Source organism: Montipora foliosa, chromosome 12, assembly GCF_036669935.1.
Source record: "Montipora foliosa isolate CH-2021 chromosome 12, ASM3666993v2, whole genome shotgun sequence".
NCBI classification, from domain to species: Eukaryota; Metazoa; Cnidaria; class Anthozoa; order Scleractinia; family Acroporidae; genus Montipora; species Montipora foliosa.
In genome coordinates this window covers 39,464,210-39,487,971 of record NC_090880.1, presented here as the reverse complement: position 1 = coordinate 39,487,971, position 23,762 = coordinate 39,464,210, and the positions used below count along the sequence as shown (strand labels likewise).

At 37.9% G+C, this 23,762-nt stretch overlaps 1 protein-coding gene and 1 long non-coding RNA gene across 3 annotated transcripts; one reads left to right on the top strand and one right to left on the bottom strand.

The window, feature by feature from the left end:
- Positions 1–2,049: 2,049 nt before the first annotated feature.
- LOC137980180 (uncharacterized) lies at positions 2,050–8,041 on the bottom strand. The gene is made up of 6 exons (XR_011118458.1): positions 7,906–8,041; positions 7,475–7,499; positions 5,211–5,267; positions 3,807–3,881; positions 3,551–3,670; positions 2,050–2,949 (listed from the first exon to the last, which is right to left on the bottom strand). It is a non-coding gene; the product is annotated as an uncharacterized lncRNA (long non-coding RNA).
- A 266-nt stretch (positions 8,042–8,307) lies between these two features.
- On the top strand, positions 8,308–22,365 carry LOC137980170 (uncharacterized). 2 transcript variants are annotated; one of them, XM_068827554.1, is made up of 10 exons: positions 8,308–8,540; positions 10,834–11,080; positions 12,408–12,682; positions 15,172–15,293; positions 15,887–16,012; positions 16,494–16,678; positions 17,336–17,532; positions 18,018–18,109; positions 18,639–18,791; positions 19,733–22,365. In XM_068827554.1, exons 1-10 carry the CDS (start codon positions 8,437–8,439, stop codon positions 19,915–19,917), a joined length of 1,686 nt encoding a protein of 561 aa, XP_068683655.1. In that variant the 5' UTR covers positions 8,308–8,436; the 3' UTR covers positions 19,918–22,365. The 2 variants fall into 2 exon arrangements, with proteins under 2 accessions (XP_068683655.1, XP_068683654.1); XM_068827553.1 differs by having other exon boundaries at positions 8,309–8,540; positions 10,831–11,080; positions 19,733–22,364.
- The last annotated feature ends 1,397 nt before the right edge of the window (positions 22,366–23,762 follow it).

The window sequence follows — 23,762 nt, the reverse complement described above, 5'->3', positions numbered from 1 at the left end:
GACCTGTGTTTCAGACCCCCAGTTTTGAGTCTGCAGAACATGGGGTGTTCAATGGAGAGACTGGGCGAGACATTATAGGTTATGAAAGTGTAATACGTAACCTTTTACACTCAGATCGCAAAAAAAACACTTAAGATAGCATTTTTTCCCTTGTTTTCAGAATTTCATGATGAATCTAATAACAAACGAGAGAGTGGGAGGCAACCCATGAAATCGGGAGACTCTGGATCTGATCAGGACAGCTGGAATGTCTGCAGTACTAAATATAGCAGAGCTCAAAAGCATTTAATTCAAAGAGTCTCTATATGAATCTTTAAGTTGGCAAGTCTAAAGTGCAGACTGGACTCTGCAGACTAGAAATCTTCAGACCATAAATTCTGCAGGTCAGTCCGTTTTGTCAGTGGCAAATCTTTGCTTGTCGCTAGTCTCTCCTAGCCTGCGCCACAGACGAAACCAAAACTTTTGGTTAGGTCGGTCTGCCAACCAGCAGTGAAATCGTTGTGCTGGGCCCCCAGCAGCATACCAGGATTTGAGTATGTGCCATGATTGGGCTGTTAAGAAAAACAATTGTGACAAGACTGGTAATAGCCAATCAGGTTGGAGAGAAATTTGAAATGCACTTCTGCTTGTTCGTTGAGTCCTTTGGAGGTCCAGAACAAGGATCTTGGCACTGCTTTGCAGACGTTACTAACTGGTGTTAGATTACCTCTGCAACCCAGGCTGGTCCCTCCCGGCCACTTAAAAACACAATGGCTGATAATGTTCTGGGTATATTACAAGAATTATGGACGACAAAGTGCAGTTTATAAAAAATGAAAAAGGTCAAAGAACACCACCCAAAACCGACAGAGTCAGATTAGGGTTAGGGTTCTAGTCTGCAGATTACTAGTCTGCAGAGTCCAGTCTGCACTTTAGACTTCCTGAGCTTTACAGTGTGACGTGCCTTACTGTGGCAAACTAACAAAGTTTTTTACAAATTGTTTGTCAATCAGGATGCCTGAATTTGATTGACAGTCACGCCTCCTTGCAAAGTTCGCACAGTTGCAAGTTGAACACTGATGCATGGGTTGTTGAGTTGACGTATTTGCACATAATTGTTAAATGTGAAAAATTGTTGGGTGGCCACAGTAAGGCGTGTTGCACTGTAAGTGGCCTCAACTTGTAGAATATGTCTCTTCATGTTGAACAGAAAAAAGCAATAAGTAATATTGTTCTGATCACTTTACCAACCGCCTTTGCACCAGCTTACGCATAATGCGACATCAGACATTTTTACTCCATTTGAAGATTTTGTTTGCAAACATTTGAATTTCCTGTGTCTCCAGAGCCCTTTGTTTTCTCATGCAAAGGCCTCACTGGCTAAGAGAAATGATGGGGTCTGGGAACAAGAATGACACTCGCTAATATCAAAAAATTTCACCTGGCTCTCTCTTAGTCCCATCCCTTGTCTCCCACGAACAAAAATAGCAATCACCAGCAATTCATATTTTATGATCAGTGCCAACACTGCTATAGTAATCCAGCTATCTCACCACCAAGCAATTGACGGTTAACTCACCACCACCAAATGCCACTAACGTTCCCAGAAATCTTTGATTCCACAATCAATTTTTGAACAAAACAAAAATACTTGTAGCACCTGTGTTATTCATTTAAGCCTCACCGTCATAAGTAACTCAAGCAGAGGCATGTTTATATGTGATAATGAAAATCTCTCATATGAGAACAGCACACTTGTGCTGTTTTGCCATCTTGCATTATTCTGGGACTATTGGACTTTAAAACCTGGGGCTTGCTATACCCACCCACCGATATACATATAGATGTGTACATATAGATATGTACATACTGATGTACATATTGATATGTACATATGGATGGACAAAAACAATAGATCTCTCATTAGCTTCTTCTGTTGGTGCACCAGTACAACAGCGTCACCTCAATCTCAATAGATTTACTGCAAAAGACTTTCCAATGGGAACGTGATTTCTTCTCCATAAGATAATTATATTAAGAACCCTCCTTTACACAGTAAGGAATCACACATTTAAAAGGAAACACAGTTTATTAAACCATTGACATTAGGTGCAGAAACAACACAATATTGATTCACATTCGTTTTTTGATCGAAACAAGTAGTTTTCTTTTATTACATGATGACAAAAAAGGCTTTGAAAGAAAGTTGAAAAGGGTAAAACAATACAATAGTATTGAATGAGATCAAAAAAGCAAAATAAAAAAGTTCCAAAATGTAAGCAGCAGTGAGACATACATTAACAGTGCAATTATAACTGGCAAGACTACTCTTATAAAGAGATCATACAGAAGAATTAAAGAAACATCTGGGATAATACAAGATTAGAAGAGGTAAAACGGCAAGATTTATCCCTTTTGATATCTGACAACCTAAGCGAGGTTACGTAACACAAGTTGTTTTGACAAGAAGCGGCAATGTCAGAATTGCAAAACCATACCACTCAAGGAGGCATGTTATAACTATGTGCTTAGGATAGGCACTAAAAACAGCTGAACGTTTACTGGGGAAAGCTTATTTCATCTATCACTACTTTGACCAATGTTGTTCCTCATTCTTCAACTGATGGCTTTTTGCTGGACTCTTACCAAAGTTCTACTGTGAAAACTTGCATCGCAAACTGAGAAATGATTGTGTCAACCTACAACTAAAATTTCTGGAATTTTTTTAACATTAATAAGGTTTTTAGAAAACAAGAAGACTCGAATGAGTTAGTTTCAGTGTGAAATAATTTGTACAAACAAACAACGACACAAACATGGATTCAAAAGACGATCAATGAACACAATGGGCTTTCCACAGACTCGCCAGATGGAATCACTGCAATCCATTCGAGGAGGCAACCAAACACTGGTTTTTAAGTTGCTCCCGTCATAAAAGATCATCCAACTGGAACAAAGATCTGATTCAAGCTAAAAAAAAATACAAAATGGCCATTTTGTGAGCAAGACAGTTTACATGTAAGTTGATGTAACATTTGAAGTAGTAATTTTGGCTCCACAACACAATCTATGGATTGAATAACTGCAAAGGTTAAAATGCTTAAATCACCAATGCCGTAACACTGGTTAACCATAGGTAATGCCCCCTTGGAAACTACCAAGGTCTGCAGGAGCATTGATTGATGATCTAAGAAAGAGTCAATGGTATATGGTAGCTGATATGCTAATTGAAGTCCCCGGCTGTCTACAACTTCTGTAATACTGAGTGGATGCTCTACTTGTTCAGCTACAAGACCTCCTGACTAGCTATGACCTACATCTAGGCTCTAACCGATGGGGCTTTATAACAGAATGCAATCCAAATTTGCTAATGCAACTGTAGAAAGCAAAGGTAAGGTTGTTATGTGCATGTGATAAAAATGATATGCAGCCTAGTTGCTTGGCATCAACTGAAAAGCAACTTGTATAACATCTTTCTTGCAGGCACTTTCACCACTCACAGTTTCATTACATCAGACTTTTTAATTGTTATCATCAATCAAAATTAATGTCACCTAGCACTCAAGATTACCTTAACTGTGCACATTTTGCCTTCGCACTTTGTGGACACTCAATTGGACTCAATAGCAGCCTTAATTGCGTTTAAAATCTTTTGCATCTTTGCACTGCTGTTCACATATCCATCACCATTCTGGTAAAAGAGTAAGAGAATGTTTTCAGACTAGTGTGTTCACAGGATTAACTTCTTTATAACCACACTATGCATTGAAATCTGTCTTTTTAGTGATCTCAACAACTGTGATCTATTTAAAAATAATGTGTTAAACCTTTTTGGAATGAATGAGCTTTCCATTAACTGTTACTTCCAACCACCCTGTTGTTCCAGGTGTCCCTTCCCCCTCCTGAAATGCAAAAAAAGTACACACGTCAAGAATAGTGACAATTTGCAATACAATATAATTATTGCCAATCCAATATTATAACTCCTTGCCATTTTAAGGTTACAGTTTCAATTGACATTCTTTAAAGGGCCCCTAACCCCAAAATGTTTTTTTTCGCTAAAATGAATCTTTGCACCTGTTTGAAACGCATTGCGGCCAGTTTTTCCTTTCTCTAACAAATCGTGCCATTTTATAGGCTTAAAAAGTTTCGAAAATCCAAGCATCTTTTGTTCACAGGCGAGTCAGATTTGACGTCACAAAGTGATTTACATTGCATTAATTAACTCTTTGTACACATGCATGCAAAGTTGATTGTGACGTCAATTCAGGAATAGACCCACTCCCATTCTTACTCAGTCGTGAACAAAAGATGCTTGGATTTTTGCAACTTTTGAAGCCTATAAATTTGCAGGATTTGTTTATAGAAAAAGGATAAAATTGCTGCAATGGGTTTCAAACAGTTGCAAAGATTCATTTCAGGTAAAAAAAATATTTTGGGGTGAGGGGCACTTTAAGGATCATCCACGCAGTATTTTATTTTACTTTGACAGTCTAAAACACACTTAACCCTTTGACTTCCAAACCGGCCAGACAATTTTACTCGTCAATGGGGAACCCCTGGGAGTCAATGGGTTAAGTATTCCCTAGAATGTCTCAATAATCTGTTTTCATCATGAGTTGACTTTTTTCATCTTTGAAAACCAATAATTGCATTTTGGTGACCATGGTCACCATAGTAGGTTATGCCATCAAAATGGCATAAGGCATAACTTACAACGCACAATAGAATGGCAATCATTTACTGCACCTTGCATTGGTGAGCAGTATCTGAAGTTCAATTTAATATCAACCAACAGTTTTGCTTTTAATGCCACCAATCATGTTCATTTGGCTGACCATTAAAAACATGAAAGCCACAAAGTGACTCAAAATCATCAAACCACAATGCCAAATGGCACCCACTAAACCATTCCAAAGTAGCAATATTAATTTTATTGTTGAAATCAGTGAAAAACAAAACTGATGATTTAAGTTTGATTTAAGTTTGTACCAATGAATAGAAGTTACAATAATGAAAATGAAGTAGTTCCTGTACGTGTATGATTACCATAAATGGGTCATTTAATCAGCAATTAAGTTGGGGTCTTCACGCTGTAAAGAATGTAAAGAATTTCTAGGGACATTATCAATTTTGACTTTAGACTTACAGTCCACCATTTTAGAACTACATGTTTTCTTAAAACCCTTAACTGTTTTTTTGAAAAGAATACAAGTCATTTTCTCACATACCACTTCAACTTCATCATCGTCAAATTCAGCAAAGATCTTTCTCTGGATTTCCAGAAACTAGAGTAAGTCAAGAGAGAAGGGTTTTAGCAGCCACAAAATGAGACAAACTTAGGATGTCCTGTTAATTTAACCCTCCCCTGCCAGGAATGACACAGATTAACTGTAATGGAAGACGATTTTACTCATCAACGGGGGGCAGTTCATGTTTGAGGGGGTTAACCAAGGTCCAGAAGATTAACAGCAAATTCAACAAGAACACCACTATGAAACGCATCCATTCTTTCCATGATTGAAGAAGGAAAAAATTTTTTTTAAGTTTGTTCCATATGGTTGTTTGCTGTTCGTTTTGCGCACGCTAGCATCCACTATGAGAATTTTCGCATTGCTCTTAATCGCAACTCTCTGAAGTCTATCGCAATAAACTGCTAAAAGACAAAACTACTCTTTTCAAACATCACTGTTAACCTAATGAGGTTTTACCTGGAATTAGGACACTGTTTACAGTGTTTGTTTTGCTTTTATTTTGATTTTCTTCCATTTCCTTCAGTAAAAATTTCCAAGACTTTGACATTACATGAAATTTGTCTTCTGAAGGCCAAAAAAATAGGGGTTACAAAGGTAGTTTCATTGCTTTTAGCAATCTGTGTTTTTTACTTCCACTCAAAAAATTGTCTTAAAAAAATTCTTGATGAATTGGCAGACAGAAGGCATTATCAGTAATAATAGACCATATTCGTATTCCCAGTATTGGAATGGAACTAGCTTGCAATGGAGGCTAATGCGGGGGAATATATTAAAAAGTATTTGCATTTGAAAAGATTTCCCCGCATTAGCCTCCATTGCAAGCTAGTTACAGTCCAATACTGAGAATACGAATATGGTCTATTACAGTTCTGCAAAATTTGAAGAAATGTCACCAAAGAAAACTGGAGATATTTCAAGTGTAAGTTTCCCATTTTTTCCACCGCACAACATACGTCACAGAATAGGAATTCACCAAGATCGCCATTTGAGGATGTGTGAAATTCCCAACCCTATTCATGCAGGCATTTACCTCTGCTTGACATCTTATGTTAACATGAGCAAAGAAATAAAATGAATTTAGAACGAGAGCTCAACCTCAAGCTCTTCGCAAAAAGGGACAAAGTTTGGAGAAGTATCTTCTTTACTTGGTCTACAAATACGGGAATTCCCCTTTTGCGATTTTTGCTTGATTTCTGTAGCGTTCATGACTCCAAGAACGGCTGTGTCCCTCAATCAATGGTTGTTAGCATCAAATAAGTTGTTCAAAACAGTGGGAAATGATTTTTTTAAACCTTCTGTTGGACTCCAAAGAATTAGTAGCCTTCTTACGGACAGGTAAACATTTCAAAAAGATGATACATCCACAAATTTTTGACAAAAAAAGAGTTTGCGAAGTTTGTTTACTTTCCATCTGGGAGTGCCTGTGTCAGTCACATGAACTTTAAAGCTCGCGCCATCAGCCACTTTTTAGTAACCAGTTCGCACGCAGTCAGGAAACTATATGAAGGCACCTTAATTGTTCACGCAATCAACCACCCAGATTGTATTTTTTTAAAGGGGTGCTGAAAAAGGGCGTTACGAATTCTGCCATCTGTAATGGGGGCCGGATGGCTCCAAGAAGAAGCTCTGTGTTAATCTTTTCCTTTTTCTTTCCATTATTTCTCTCTAACCCTTGAAAAGCCTAATAATATGGCTTATGGGCTTATGTTGGTTTCAAGAACAAAGCATATATTTATGCACCTATCAATGTTAAGCCTGAGGGACCAGAAGGAGGGCAAACCATGTGGAATTTGCAGCATATGGCCCTCCCTGGGTTGGGATTTTGGCAACTGCGCTATCCACCAGGGTAGGAAATTTGGTGTGGCCCCCATCTTGGAAACCAGAGAGATCCTGAGAACTTGTAGTTGCCATTCAGGTATCAAAGGACTGAGGTCAAATGAGATTTCACTGAGCGTTCTCTCCGACCTTGAAAAAACATTCCTCTGGTGTTATGACAGCTCCACTTCAGTGATAGTGCTTCAAAAATGGGTCTGTATTCCGTAGTCGCTTCACCTTTTTCTTAGTTTTCAAAACAATTTTCCATGAGATAGGCCTATCAATATATTAACCGTTAACCGTATAAAATTACAGGTGCAATTAACTTCACTTTCAGTTTGGTTGACAAGTACAAAACAAGTATCTGCCGCAAAAATGGGGCAGGTAAGCCAGCATTATAGAAACAAACAACTGAGGTACATTACCTTGGGCCTGTACCCTCATCCACCACTGCAACGAAGAAAAAAAGGTGCTATTTTCGATAAACAGGTATTGGCTTACATGGTAATTTCCATGATGAGAGAATTTATGCTGAGTCAAGATTGTCCTTGGAATATAATTTTCCTCGAGAAAATGCGTTGAAGAGTGTCATTATCATAGGCTAACAATACCAGGGTGCATTTAGTTTAGGGTACGCCGAAGATCTTCGGCGTGGGTTTTAAAATTTTGCGGCGTACCGGCGTGCGATCAACAAAATGTCGGCGTACTGAAGCGAGTGATAAAGGCAATATTTGGCGTAGTGTGCTACCAATGGCGTAGACTTGTGGCCTATTCGGCGTACATTTTAAAAGCCCTCGGCGTACCTTCGGCGTGGGGTCTATGCGGAATGCACCCTGGTAACAATATGATTTCTTACCAATAAACAACCTTAACCTTCACTGGCATATTGTAAATAAAGAGTCTGAATGGGTTTAAGAACCTGCAACTGTAAACCCAGCAATGATTAAATTGCTTGCAGTCCTTGCAAAATGAAGCACAATGATATCCCAAAATGCATCTCCTTGTAGAAAATGCTTTTACTAGGGGGGTGGGAGCAGTAATGGACGGGCAGAGTAGCCTCAGAGTCTTCTTTGATAACAACATAGATAGACTATAAAGAATGTTGAATGATGAAAAGAAACGAGACAAATTTTTCGATGCCGTTAGGTTCAAAGAACTTTAATCTGTTAATTTCAAGGAAATTTAATTTGTGATTGGAGAAAAAAATAGAAGAGTAACTGAATGGCTTCAGGAAAAATGAGGGTGGAGTGGGACAGATAGAACATCCGATGGACACCAGCAAAGTAGATTTCAAAAAAAGCGCGCGCCGTGTACATTTCATCGGATCTGCAGATTTCATGAATTGTTTTAGGTGAAATATCACTCTATCTTTTGCCGATTATTCGATATGAACTCGCCGAAGGCAAGCGGTCGTACAGAGGAAGAGTCGCTATCATTGTATGCTGTTTTTAATCTCAGGGAACCTCCAAGAAAGTTGAGTCGCTCCATCAGGTAATAGCTAAAAGCGCGCCCAATTTTTTTCACTCTTGAGTGCGAAGCTGAAATTATATATACTACTAGCTCTCCTTTTAAATGGACGACGCTTTGAAGTACAAATGAAATCAGTTTTTCACTGCTAAAAGCCTTCAGAGAGATAAAAGTTTCGCAATTTTTAAGATGAAGATCGAAAGATCTACATATTAAATTTGTTACTGATGCTATGAAGTCTTAATTACCTCGATTAGAAACCCACACAATTTCTTTATGCATTAACCACCCCTCCTGGCCAAAGAGGCTGATCAAGTACCACACCATTAGTTCATTATGGGTGTCCACCCTCACACTTTTTACAAGACTCTGAGAAATTAGGCACTCTTAGAGGGATGATTTGTAAAAGTTGAAATTCAGTGCCTGAATGTGACTTGCATAGATAGCATTGTGTCCATAATCAAAACAAACCAACATGTATTAAAAGCTTAATTTATAAGGCTGCTGTTGCACATTGAAATTTTTAGCTGAAACATATGTGCAAAAGCATAATTGCAAAACAACTTTCACCAGGCGTTACACCATGTAACACAGGATTGGTTTCATGAAACTTTGTTGAACTTCCATTGTGAGACAAGTTTCAGGAAAAGTAGAACTGCTTTCTACTTCTGCAACGATTGCAGTGGTGATAAAAACAAGAGATTCACCATGTAACACCATTTCACAAAACAGGTCTTGTTACTATGCCGCATAAGCCAATCAGAAACCACAAATTACACACTAAGGCCATGGAACTAGTATCGACTTGTTTTGTGGAATTCTGGTAACATTTCAAGACCTGAGTTTCAGTTTCGACCTTTTATGTCACACAGTGCAAATTGCCTGCTGACACTTGTTTCGCAGCTGCATAATGCGCATAAGTTTCTGCTAAAAGTTTCAAAGTGTAACAGCGGCTATACTGCATTTGTTTTCACATCTATGTCTTGCACCTAACAAGCTGCTATTCTCATCATTTAGTCAAAATCTCCTACTTTAACCCAGATGGGTAGTGGAAAGGCTGGTGTTTTTTGTTTCTACATAAATGCTTTAAACTCGTTGTTTTTTTTGAAAATAATGTTATTTAATTTATAATAATTTGTAACACTTGTGCTTTCAAGACCAATAAAATAAATTATGCTTTAAGAACATCTAGGTCAACTCAAACTTTATGTGCTCTTTAAACTGTGTTAAGTTGGTTTGAAAGTCTCTCATCAATCAGGATGCAGTCATGTTTGGACAACTGCCACCCTTCTCAACCATAGTGAAATTTCTCTGTTTGAAAACTCGTATGTGGATAACCCTCTGTTTAAGTGGCCCACCTAAGTTCAATATAGACACTTTCCACTCCCTGGTGTCTGATTATGGAAGCATCAACTTTATTAAAGCAGGGTTGCCTTCCACCAATTTTTTCGTGGTTTGCTCGTTCTCTATTTATATTTATTTTTATTGTAGTAGTAGTAATAGTGAGCAGAGCCTCTCTAAAACTCATCAGAGGGCAAGCAAGAGAGGCTCTGCAGAAATCGTATCAAGTCTTTTAAGTCATCGCAGCCCAAGTTTCTAGGCTAATAACTCCAGTCAAACCGGTTTAGGCAGCACCCGCATCATAATTTTTGATAAGGCCAAGGTCAAAGTCGAGCCTTCAGTACAAAAATCAATATGGTGTCTAGGAGTTTGGTGGAGACTTGGCATGGGTTTGAAACTGTCTCCAAGCAACAGCTTGCACATACTCAATGAAGACTTGACACAATTTCTGCAGAGTCCTTTGTTTTTCGTCGAGTTCAGCTCACACATACAACATCCCTGACAACCCACTGAGAAGATATGAAATATATTTACAGCACAAAGAGTTATTGATATTTAATTTTTAATGTCTTTATGAAGACACTATTCGATCCATTTCCATCTTCTCCATCCTCGGCTACAAACAACAAAGAATAGCATCAGTGCACTTCAGTGGTCATAATTGGCAACAAAACTACATCAAGGGTTTTCATTGATACAAGGACGTCTTTTAGTGTTTTGAAGTTTGACTAAAATAGTGTGACACGGCTCCTTTTAACTGTTTCATTTCACTAAATTTCAGTAATAGTATTATCAACAATAAGACATTCTTTAAGGATTCAGTTGGCAAAGTGATAAGAACCCTTGTCTTCTGTTGATTCAGATGTCATCAATATTGTTGATTGCACAATCAACAAACACTATTTTTAGTCTCATAATTTTTTGTTGCTATTGCATTTCAAGATATTTTAACATTAAAATTTTATCTTTACAGTAGTTCAGGAGAATGTAAGAAACACTTCCATCTCCATTTTGAGCTTCCTTTGCCAAGCCAAATCATAGTTTTTTGTCTTGGTAAGTGGGAGACGCATTTTAAAGGACAACAGATTGTTGCTGAAGTTTCTGTTGATGTAGAAGTTCCAACAAAAAGGATAGGCACATTAACAAGTACTAACAAAGCTCTTTGTTGGGATGAAGCATGGCCCAAGAAATTTTTGAAGAAGAGCCAGGCAGCTCTTGAGCAGGTGATGATTTTGTTGATCTGTTGGCTATTTATCTGCGGGAAAATACCTTTGAGAATCTCTAATCCTTTTACATACATACATACATACACACATACATACACACATACCTACCTACCTACCTACCTACCTACCTACCTACCTACCTACCTACCTACCTACCTACCTACCTACCTACCTACCTACCTACCTACCTACCTACCTACCTACCTACCTACCTACCTACCTACCTACCTACCTACATACATACATACATACATACATACATACATACATACATACATACATACATACATACATACATACATACATACTTGCAGTTTAATTGAACACTCCCCATAGGGGCTTTTCCGGGCCAATGAACACAATCACAACAGAACAGAACATTCAACAACAAATGTTAAGAATCCCTACTGGCCAGAGGCAAGCTAGGTGGCTATTTACAACTACAGCTGAGAAGTTGAACCAGGGACTACCAGGAACAAATTCAACCAGTGGTCAGAACGTGTCTTGAACCCGGGATCCCCGGATCTCAAGTCAAGTGCCCTATAACCACTGGGCTGCACTGCACTTGCCTTAACCCTTTCACCACCAGTCGTTTCTTCCTGAAAGGTGCCCCAAAACCAGGATTTTTCTGCAATTTTTCCGAAATTAGGCATGCTTTACTTTAAATGCATTTTTGACATTGAAGGATTCACTTTGGTATAAAGCAACTCAAACTTATTTTATTCTGCATAAAATAGGCCATTTTACAGTTGTTTGTGCAGCAACCTAGCCTATGAATGTCTGCAAGGTTGCCAGTGACCTTGCATTGATACGGCTCCCACTGCTTTTATCATGTAAATTGTGTTGTTCATAAAATTAACATTACAAAAGCATGAAGGTTTGTATCAAAACAGGGTCACCGGCAGCGTCGCTTCCATTCTTAAGCCAGATAACTTAGCTACAACTGTAAAATGGTCTATTCTCTATCATTTGGTCTTAATTTCAAGTGTAGAAGACAAAAACTGAAGGAGTTGTCAACTTGTGCCTATTGAAATTTTAACCTACAATTTTTGAAAAAAAACCCCGCGAGTGCATGGAAACTCATATCTTGCTGCTATTGTGCCTAACAAAACATAACAAATAGCTCATTAACCCATTGAGTCTTGAACCACTCCCATTTGCCAATTAAAGTGTTTCACTCCTAGGAGTCAGTGGCGTTAAAGTTTACAACAAACTCTTGAAAAGCTTTCTTTCTCATTTCTTTTTTGCATGAAACATATATATATATATAAGATATTGGAAAATAAATTGACTATTATAAAAATTATACCCTCTTTTCTTCCAGGGTCGAATGGCTAAGCTGATTTTAAGAACAGAGAAAATTTTAGCTTGTGATGATAAGGAAAACGAGAAAAGCAAAGATGGGATTATGCAGTCACCAATAAGACAACAGCAAGAAGAAGGAGCCAACAGTCCAGTTACCCCAAGCAGCTTTCAAAATCTGAAACAACAAAAGCTCAGTTTTGCTGAATATACAAAGATACAGAAAATTGATTCAGAAGTGAAAGCAAATAAAACACCAGTAGTGTCCAAGAAAAGAAGGCGCAGCAATGTAGAGACGTGAGTATTGTGATACTACGAAATCCACCAATCTGTGGAGTGAGTCTGAATTACCCAGTTACTACCCTGCCCACTTTCCTTAAACATTTTGATGAAATTCCTTTCCCATGGGCTTAATTAAGCTGTACTAATGGAAAAATACATTTTGAAAATGTCACAATATCAGTCGACATAGCGGTCTTAAGACTCAGTCAACGTAGCGATCGAGACTCGGTCGATAGTCAGACAATAGTCAGTCGAGATGTATGTCAGCTGATGTAGCTTTCAGTTCACTAATACCATGCCAACACTTTGCCAACACTTCGCCGACACTTTGACGATAGTTGGTCAATACTTGACCAATATATCAGCCAGTAATGGGTTGACACTCGGTCGACACTTGGTCGATGGTTGGTTGACACTCGGTCGACAGTCAGAGGATAGCTGTTAGATATATCGGCGACAGTCGGCCAATATAGATGCTCGACATATATCAGTACAGATGTTTGTCGGTCTGTACAGTTTTTAGTCCGTTAATTTTGCTCAATTTGTTTTTCCTTAAAAGTTAAGATAATATTGCTATTAATGTGGCGCATACTGTTTTTCTTAATGTTTTTTTTTGTTTTGATCAAAAGTTACTTTAATACCATTCAATATTCATTTCTGTTATGCATGGTCGTCTTTATTTTTAACACAGTATAAAGCGAAACGACAGAGCAAAAAGATTCAATCAATCAATCAATCGATACTTTATTTGATAAAGCAGGTCAAAAAGGGACATGTCCGGTCGCCATAGTAGTCACCTGAGTCCTCCAGTCATCCAGATGGGATAATGTAATGAGAATGTATGAGTATTTTCCTTGTTGTAAATTAAATTCTTCCCACAATAAATGAATGTATTCTGGTGGATATTTTGTCACCTTCGTCTGCACATTATCAGCGCATTTTATCAATAACTGATCGTGAAACACTTTGCTGTTTTAAAATAGTCTCTTTGCGCTAGAGAAGCCAGCTGATTGGTCATACGATTTTTTTTCACTGGTGAAAAACGACGTATCGACGCTCTGATTGGCTATATTGTTATTTTCACTAGTGAAAAATTGTCATATCAGCCTTTTGATTGACTAATATGATGTTGAACTTTGGCGCGGGTGGCCTGCGCACAGATTTGTAAACATGGCGGCCGACTGGTGCATGGTTTTCAAAGTTTTCGAAACAGTACCAGTCAACAGACTGTTGCTGTCTTCAATGCAGAAACAAATAAGTTGAATTTGGAAAAACTGGAAACTGGAAAAAAGATTACCATTTCCATAGTTCCCAGCACTCCTCGGTTTGCTTCATAGAGTAATCCTGCCATGTACTGCAACATTTTCCCCCAATCGCATGATAACATTAATTAATGATGTCATCGCTTAAAAAGAAAGCCATTGGACTCACCTTCTAAATTAACACACAATGATATGCAACCGACATATGACTGATACTCGGTCGAGGTGCATCTACGAAATAACAAACAATAGTCAGCTGATAGTTTCTCGCTCTCTCGACCGACTCTCCACTGACTGTCAACCGACTATCAATCAACAAAGCGGTCAACATAGCAATCGACACTACCTACAGTAAACATGATCCGGATGCCTCGAGCTGTCTGGTGTTAGACAGAGTAAAATCATTCTGTTAAATCTCACTTCCAGGAGCCAAATGGGTTAAACTACTGTAAGATTTATTTTTTGTTTTCATGGTGAAGCTTAAATACAGTATTGTAATCAAAGACTGGCCTTCAACCAATGAGTGCCCTTGCGCTGTGGTGGTGGTGGTGGTGGTAGTGGTAGCTGTCTCAGCAGGTTATCTTAGCTTCGACAGGGCAGTATAACCAAAAAATGAAGTTCATGAACTGTTGATTTACTGGTAAAACAGTTACGAACTATATTTCTAAATGGTAAAAACCGAATGAACTAATTGTAAAGCAGCCTGAGGGTAGCACAAGCTAACAGGAGTAGAACAAAGGTGGCTGTAAATCGTTACAGTGTTCCCTATATGAAAATGAAATCCTAAAACTAACATTGGAGTGGCCAATTACAAAATGTGTGCAGATCAATATGATCTGTGGAAAACCAAAATATTCTAATGTTGATTATGTCCACATAGAAACGGAACACTGTTCTAAAGAAATTTAATGCCACAGAAAGTGTTTTTCAATGTCTACGTGTGTTGGCACAGTAGCAGTAGTAGTAGTTTCATTGTTGTCTCAGTTGCAGTTACAGTACTGTTGTGGTAGCCAGGGCAGTGACATCTTGGTTGTGGTAGCAGTAGTGGCTGGAGTAAGAGACAGTTAAAATAAAGGGTTTTCTCCTAGATCCCCAACTAGGTCTTTGATGTCAAGATTGTATTTACGTATCTATTGTAGCATTGAAAAAGTGTGTGGATTGTTGTTACTACATCCAACCCTTCAAAGAAAGGATAAAAAGGTGAATTCATGCTTTACTTGTTATTTTGTCTTTTCACCCAAGTCTTTCTCAGGGCAACAAAAAGCATGCTTCAGCTTCCTTTGAAGACTGCCACAGGAACATTTCATCAAGCCCTGAAACAGCAGTACTAACCCCACCAGGCACTCCATTAACCACCAAGTCCGGTGAGTTATTAATTCTGACTGTGACTTTAAATCTGTGGCTGGGCAGTTTGAGATTGTGATGAAGTTTATTCAACAATTTGGAAAATTTAAGTGTTGTATGAGCTGTCTTAGTAACCTCCCTCAGTTCCAAAGCATACTGTTGGTTGTTTGAAAGATATTTCATCATCTCCCTCTAGATTGTTCCTGTTACTTAAAATGTTGCAAAATCAACCTATGATGTAATCCTCTACAAGATATACAAGGCACAGAAGAGGGTTCTTAGTCTTTGTATTTTGTTGTAAGTTGTACAGTCCTATGGTTTACGTCTTTTAAAGTGTAAAACTGGAAAAGTCTTTTGACTTTGTCACAGAGATGCAAGCTACACGTGGCTTTTCTTTTAAAGAATCTCTCTTAATTCCCCTACACTGTAAGTCTCTCTATGTGCTAGGTGTAGATTTTATTGCAAGTGTGAAATTGGCCATTCTTCTTGTCTCTTATTATTATTATTATTATTATTATTATTATTATTATTATTATTATTATTATTATTATTATTTTATTTTATTATTATTATTTTTTTAATTTTTTTTTTCATCTCTTCTTGCTGCTCATAGTACCATCATGTCGCTGGGGCCATGACATGTGTTTGATTGAAAAGCGAAGAGCAGTAATGATTGGAGGTCAAGGAGGCAAGATGCAGATGTCAAAAGACTCCATTTGGACATTGGATATGGGTCAAGGTTAAATGCAGTAATTAAGCAATAGTCTGAAAACTAAAATTTTGTTGTGTTGCTATGCAATTCTTAGTAGTTTGTCACTTTCATTGAATATCTGCTGTGAGGTGAGATATGATAATAATATTTTGTTGAAGTAGTCAAGTCCATTTGCTCCAGGATAAATAGAAAAAAGTTTGGTTTTAGGCCTTTCACAGGTATCTCTCTGACATAATTCATAAACTATTTTAATTGCATTTTAATGAGACCTTTGTGCTTTTCTAATGTTATTGTAGACTAATTAGAATTACTGTCAACACAATTTAAGTGATAAAAGCTGCCTCCGGTTTCAAAACTAGGTCACCGGCAGCCATTCATAGGGTAGGTCACTGAACAAACAACTTTAATAAAATGGCCAATTACCGTATCCCTTTTTCACCACACCCTGTGGTTTTTTTATAGTCATTCCAGCTTGTTTTTGTTTTAGTGATCGTCTCTCTTGATTCAGGTTGTGCAACATGGCACCAAGAAACCTGTGACGAGAGTGGTGGAGCTGACAGGAGGATTGGGCACACAGTCACCTTTGATCATAACAAGAGAGTTTTGTATGTGTATGGAGGATCAAAAAACAAAAGATGGTTCAATGATGTAAACATTTATGATCTTCAAACAAACACGTGGTCTGCCGTTAAGGTTTGTCATAAAGAACTCGCACAGTAGAGAACCAACCAACTCAACCCACAATTTTTTTTCACTTAGATGGGCATGTGCTGCTGCAAAAAGGTTTGCTCTCTAGTTTGTGTGAGCCACAGGCATCCCACACCACAAGACTACTATGGCGTCGAGGTTGACAAGAGATTTATATAGAAAATAAAAATAGCTTGTGTAAACTATATCAACCATAGACATCCCCCACACAAAAGGCCAGTTTTGGTTTTCCAAATACTCTCTTATTATTCATTGATTCATTTGCAAGGCATAAAATACACCATCCTTTACAATGGAGGGCTTGTTTTACTGCAATTGGCAAACATCAGAATGAAATTTGTTTTACCAAATATCAAAGAAACTTGTTTGATTTCTGCTAATTTCTTGTTTCTGCTCGTGATGTGTAGCTCAGCGTAGAATATCCAAACCTTAATGATCAGGTCCTGCATGGTTAGCCCTAACCAGCGTTAAATACCATGGAAATTAACCTATAGGTTCTAATACCTCTTAACCAACGGTTAGCGCTAACTTGAATTGGCCCCAGAAGGTTGTATGTTTGACTTCTGTTCAGAGGCACATTTGTACTTTTCTATGGATGCTTGTGACACCATTGATAACAACTTCTCTCACCACTTTTTGTAGGCCGTTGGCAACGCTCCAACTAGAGCTTACCACAGCTGTAACTTTTTCAATGGTGAGCTTCTTGTGTTTGGTGGTGTTTATCCCAACCCAGATCCAGAGCCTGACAGTTGCAGTAACGACCTTTATATCTTCAATGCCGATGCAAGGAACTGGTACAAACCTCTCACCACAGGAACACCACCCAGTCCCAAATCAGGGTAGGGAAATTGTTGAATGCAGTTCTCACTTTTGTTCAGTGTTGCCAGAAGGTTTTTGCAGTTGACGGCTGTTTTGAAAAATAGGAAATAAAAAAGAAGGAAATTGTAATATCTGCTAACCAAAAGTGCAGAAGATTAGCCTGCCAAAAAGGCAAAGTAGTTGCTGATATTTTGCTGGCAGCCAGCTACCTTTTGACAACCCACAAGAGTGACAGGAGCTGTTGTCAACCCTTTGTAAGCCCCCACCAGCACCACCCTTCCCCCCCCCCCCCCCCCCCCCCTGGCCTGATATGTAGCTCTTTACAAGCTCAAATTTAATTGGATCCCTTTAGGACACAGCTCTATTGTTTTTAGGGTTAGGGTTCATCATTGATTGGTTGTTTGTTTCAGTCCATTGTTTTCTGAGCCAATCTCAGGAGATGTTGTAATAGCTGCGCTACCTGTCCCCACCTTGACTGTGAGATTTTTCTGTCTTTTTCTGTTAGTCATTCAGCGTCCTTAATAGAAGACAGATTAATTCTGTTTGGAGGCTGGGATTTCCCAAAGTGTTTTAATGATGTGTCCATCATCGACTTAGGTAAGTTATCTGGGCTTGAAATACTGCTCCCTGCCTGTTATTCTAAAACTTAATCATTCCCAAAGCAGCTGTGAGAAATTTGAAAGAAAGATGAGTGATATGTGTAATGTTGGGATTTCCTAAGTTCGGCATTGCATTGCATTAACGCTCTGGTTCTACTATTGAGCACTCTATCAGCAGACGTGCAACAAATGAAATGATATAGATATATATATATATTAGCAAACTAGCTCGCTAGTTTGAGCACTGACTGGCATGGCTTAGATGTACCACCTGTGTGGGACATTTGGGGTGGCTTTATAAGCTTAACCTCCATCCCAGACATCAGCACTGCACTGATATATATATATATTTATTTATTTATTTATTTATTTATAGTAATAATAATATTATAGCATCCTTATAGGCAAGATCATCGTCATCCTTGGTCAATAAGTTCCCTAATAATTATCATCTGGTCAAAGACTTTTGCCACAAATGAATATTATTGTCAAATACCTTATAAACTCTAACTTATATCTTTATACAGCTATGATGGAGTTTTCATCCCCTGTCATCACTGGCTGTTTACCCTCTCCTCGTAGTTGGCATGCTTCTGCTGTTCTTCCGAGACAAAGGGTATTTATTCATGGTGGATATGATGGAAATCAGATTCTTACTGATTCTTTTATTTTTAATATTGGTAAGTTCAGCGTTGGCTCTACAAAAATAAGAAGTCCCTTTAACAATACCATCAACATGCAAAGATTTGATCAAATTCTTTAATTTAATTTAATTTAATTAACTTTAATTTAATTTAAGTTAGCACATAAAAACAGAATCAACAAAACTAAGCTTAGCTGATAGGTAAAATAGATACAAAGAGATAAAAGTGCTGAGGACCATTAAGTTGGTCCCCTTAAAACTCAATCCTTTAGACTTTCAAAAAGTCTTTCATCTCATTTAGATGTCTTAAATGGCACGTGGGACGACTTTGTTGCTTGCTCATCCACTTCACGTCCAAAAATGGCACTTCACTTGCCAAAACATTTTCTCCTGGGATTTCTTTGTAGAAATTGCACTGGTATTGTTATAAACAAAAAATACCTCTTACTGAGTTTGAATGGTTACAGCTCAGTGTTTTTTTCCTGCTCAATTCAATTGAGCAATTCTGTGAGGCCCTCCAAACTTGTAATGTGCTTTGAACATAATTTAATATAGGTATGGATTGGTTCTAGATTTAACTAGCTTATTAATGTCTTATTTTATTAACACTTTCCTTATCTTCCGTGCTATCAAAGGTAAAATCAGTTCAGACCACTTGACCCTTCAAACCAAAGACTACCACTCCCTCCTGAATGGGATGCAAGTCAATTATTGTAAGGTTACCCCCACCCCTCAGCAACTAGTAGCAAGTACCTTTTTTATGTTCCTGTTCAAGGAATGCCATTGTGAGAGGACGTCAATGTGACATTCATCCCACCATTAAATATACAAGGATATCACTCAATTTCAAGTAGCCAGTTGTTAATTTCTTATACATAGAGAGATTTACAACTGTATTCTAAGACAAATAAAGTTTCCATTACTATTTTCCCTAGCCTTCCAAATCTAGCGACCAAATTTTCATTTTATTTTCCTCAGACTCCTTAACATGTATAACAGTCAAGACAAGTGACAGGCTGACAGCCAGAGCTGGTCATGTTGCTTTGTATCTGGCAGTGGAAAATGACCGGGAAGATAAAGAAGAAATTGTAGTGTTTGGTGGCGGTGATAACGCTGGAGGCTATTTCAATGACTTAGTTTTTTTCTCGCCTTCAGTCTGTTAACTCAAGATTTCAAGTGACTTTGACTGGTAACTGCAATTGCAATGATCCATCTACTTGCACATCCTGTTCTCAGACCTCTAAATTCCCTGGAAGACTCACAGTTTATTACCAAAGTGTGTCCCTTTGGACATAAAAATTGTTCCCTTTATTACAATCCTTACTTTATGACCTTTCTTCTCTATCAATGAAAAACTCCAAAATATTTATCACAGTAAGCAGCGCCTGATCGTAAGGTAGATACCATAAAAGCTCATTCTGTGGAACTCAAACGTCAGGGTATAATTATGCTCACACTGTCATGACAGTCTGGGACTCAGTACTTCCTGTTTCTCGATGAATCACTGCAAAATTAATGTCCAATGAAAGAGTGAATACCGGTAACTACCAATATACTCTCAGATCCATAAGGAAATGGTGGGTACACAATGCTTTACAAAAATTGTAAATATTATTTTTATTCCTTCCATTGAGTAGGCATTTAGCCATTATGTCTAAACTTATATTTTCTCGCCTGTTCTCTATTCCTTTGTTTTGGCTCTAATAAGAAGAGTCTCTGTACAAATCAGGAAATTGTATCCTCAGTGATTAATGGAGTTTCCTTCATTCTTGTAACCTATACTGTTAATGGTTAAACTACAAGGCTGTCAAAAATAGGAGGTTGAAAGCAAAAATAACCTTTTACTTTGTTGTTTTAGCCTGGTTTGTTCATTGAAAAAATTTTCCCATAGTCAACATAATGTACATAAGTAGATATGTGTATAATTTATAAATGACCCTGTCAGTGTTTTCAAAATCATCCGTTGGCCGTTACATCCTATGGCAACTTTTCTATTTGTGATGCCTATTTTCATTACAAGTGTAATGATAAATTCCCGAAGCTCAAAACTAGAATAGCCTTTATGCATGATGACGTCTGACTTGCTTATTTCACCACCAAGCCTCAAACTCAAAAATCAAACTCATTAATTTTAGCATGAGCTAAATCCCAAAAGAGCAAACTTGGAAAGAAAACCCACTGCAAACAGTATTGCATGTCCAAATGATGTGAATAATTTTGTGCAAACAAGGCTTGGTGGTGAAATTAGCTTGTCACACGTCATCACGCATAAGGCCCATTAAATGTGCATGACTCGTGAGGTGCAACTCTTACTTCCAAAGTTGAAACTTCTACTTCAAAACCTTGTGAAAAACGCTGCCTTTGCATGTGGGGGAACATATAGAAAACAAATAAATTAACATTAATGTTTTAACCCTTTGACGCCAAACCGGCCTAAACTGTCCAGACTTGTATCATTTTACTCGTCAATGGGGAACCCCTGGGAGTCAATGGGTTAAAGTCTTGCACTCTGACCAGGAAAATACCAGTAAGTGCTTTGAAAAGAATTTAAACTTAACATGTAATTTATTCACATGGAATATTTAAGATTTTCCCATATTTTACGTGACAATTTACAGGAAACAATGATTTCTCCGCTTGGAACTATACACCTTATTCCAAAATGGCCGCCATTTAAATATTCTTTTGTTTTTATTCAAATAAGCCCTGATGCCTCGTTCTTAAGCTTAAAATTCAAAAGAATATTTTATCTTGAACGAGGCAACAAGGGTCAATTTGTATCCGCACAAATCAGTGGCCATTTTGGAATAAGGTGTATATGTATACCAGTAATACTTTATTACTTTACTTACCCAAACTACAATGGCGCGCTGTGATTTTGCCTCTAAGCAAAAACCCTGAGAGGGCGGCAACCATACTCATAACCTTTCAGGCTGGGGTTTGGATAACGAAGAACTTGTAGTGCTTTAATATACGCTGCACGTTTTACTAACAATCAGACATGGTTGACTCTTTCATTGTTAAATTTCAAAATTCTTTAGTACGGAAGTCTTCATTGAACTCTGCAACAATGAAAACGAGACCATACTATGAACTTCAAAATGGAAGTCTGGATATTGCCACTTCATTGATTGTGGGCTATTAGTAGCAAACTGGGTAAATCTAGTCATTTCACCACCCAGAAGACTCGCCACCAAGCAAATACTAAGCAATTCAAACAATACTTCATGCAAACATCAGTAGTCTGTTTACAATGGCAAAGTGAACAGAATGCACTTAGATCCATGGTCCCAGTCAATCCTTCGTTTGTTGTTTAGAATTTAACATAGCCCTAGGAAACTAGGATACCGGTAAGATCAACAGTACAACCATTGACATGATTATCTTCAGTGGTGACTGTTACTGGTGTTGTGGTGACTGTAATTTACACACCACTCTCTTTTATACCGGAGAGCTTTAATTCATGGAGTGCGTGTAGTGTAGTGGATCAGCATCAGCACTCTGGGTTCGGATCCCAGCTTGTGTGCTCCAAAGTTCACTCAGCTTTCCATCCATTTGTGGTGGGCATTGCAAAATAGCACAACGAAGCACTAAAACACCATGTATGACCCCACAATAAAATTGAATACTAACCGACAAAGGTTGGATTTCAGATTAAACATCGTTTTAGGCCTAAAAAGTTATTGCTCCTAATCCCAGTCTTAATCTGAAGCCTAATCTTAATCTCAATGAATTAGGAGCAATAACGTTTTAGGCCTAATTAGGCCTACAACGATGTTTAATCTCAAATCCAACCTTTGTCGGTTAGTGTTCAATGTATTGTGGGGTCATACATGGTGTTTTAGTGCTTTGTTTCGCTGTTTCGTTGTTTAGTAATGTCCATTTGTGGCAGATAAAATGAGTACCAGTATTACTGGGGAGAAGCTGTGCATGCAACGGCATAGGAGCAGTGCCCAGCCTTCTTGTCTCGCTTCAATACATGTCCCATTTCACTCGTCTGGTATAAATGTGAGCAAAACTATAAAAAATGCAAAATCTGTCTTGAGATGAAGTTAATATTTACTGGCCCACCTTCTACCGACAGGCTTTTTGCCCGTGTGTTTTTGTTATGGAAATTCGCATTGCATATCGTAGCGATCTGATTGGATGAATTTCAGCTTTGGCAGGATTTTCACATATTAAAATTTATCCGACAGCTCGCAATGGCTCTCGTTTGAAGGTGGGCCTTTGCATCTCTGAATTTTATTTAGAATAAAGAAACAATGCATCTAGATGAATTTTCTGTCATCTTTACACCAGATGAACTAAACAGACACATTAAAATCATGCAGATCATTTTTCTGAAGTGAAAAAAATCAGCAATTGTTCAGATAGCAAAAAGTTCACAGGCTTACATTATTTAGAACATTTACAACCGTATAAGAGAGTTAACAGTGTACAGCCCACTAGAAGCAAAACTGCAATGAAAACAAACAGAATTTCCATATATGATAATATTCTTTAATATTTCTCATCAATGATAACAGTATCAAACACTATCGACAAGGAACAAATATTATTACTGACACAATGAACGATGTTCACTAAAAAAATGAATGAAAAGTATTCTGCTTTTCCTGTTTCTTTTATACGTTTTCCTCTTGCATCACAACTTGCCTGTTGTTTTTATGCACAAGAGAAGAAAATTTAATGGCTGCAGCAGTTCTAAAAGGTGGCGCTTTAAACCAAACCCCAGAAGAAATTGCAAAGCATAACCTGCCTCAACACCCAACCCTAATCTCAACGCATGGGTTTTTGCTTTTTGTCAGGCTGGCAAACCATCCCTAAATGACAAAAGCTTTTGACAGTCTAGCATTTAATTTAGCAACAGCTCACATGTCATGACCAACTTAAGTTGTAAATAGTGATGAGACCAACATCATTTTCAAGAGATGTTCATAAATAGGTGGAAATGGCAGCTGTTAAAGTTAATCTGCTTTTGCAAGAAAATCTTCAAGCCCCTTTACAG

Excerpts from the sequence above, each read along its gene's own strand:
- LOC137980170 (XM_068827553.1), top strand. The coding sequence starts at position 8,437 with ATGAACTCGCCGAAGGCAAGCGGTCGTACAGAGGAAGAGTCGCTATCA. Across the intron at positions 15,294-15,886 it reads TCCATTAACCACCAAGTCCG|TACCATCATGTCGCTGGGGC; the intron begins GTGAGTTATTAA and ends TGCTGCTCATAG. Across the intron at positions 18,110-18,638 it reads TGTGTCCATCATCGACTTAG|CTATGATGGAGTTTTCATCC; the intron begins GTAAGTTATCTG and ends ATCTTTATACAG.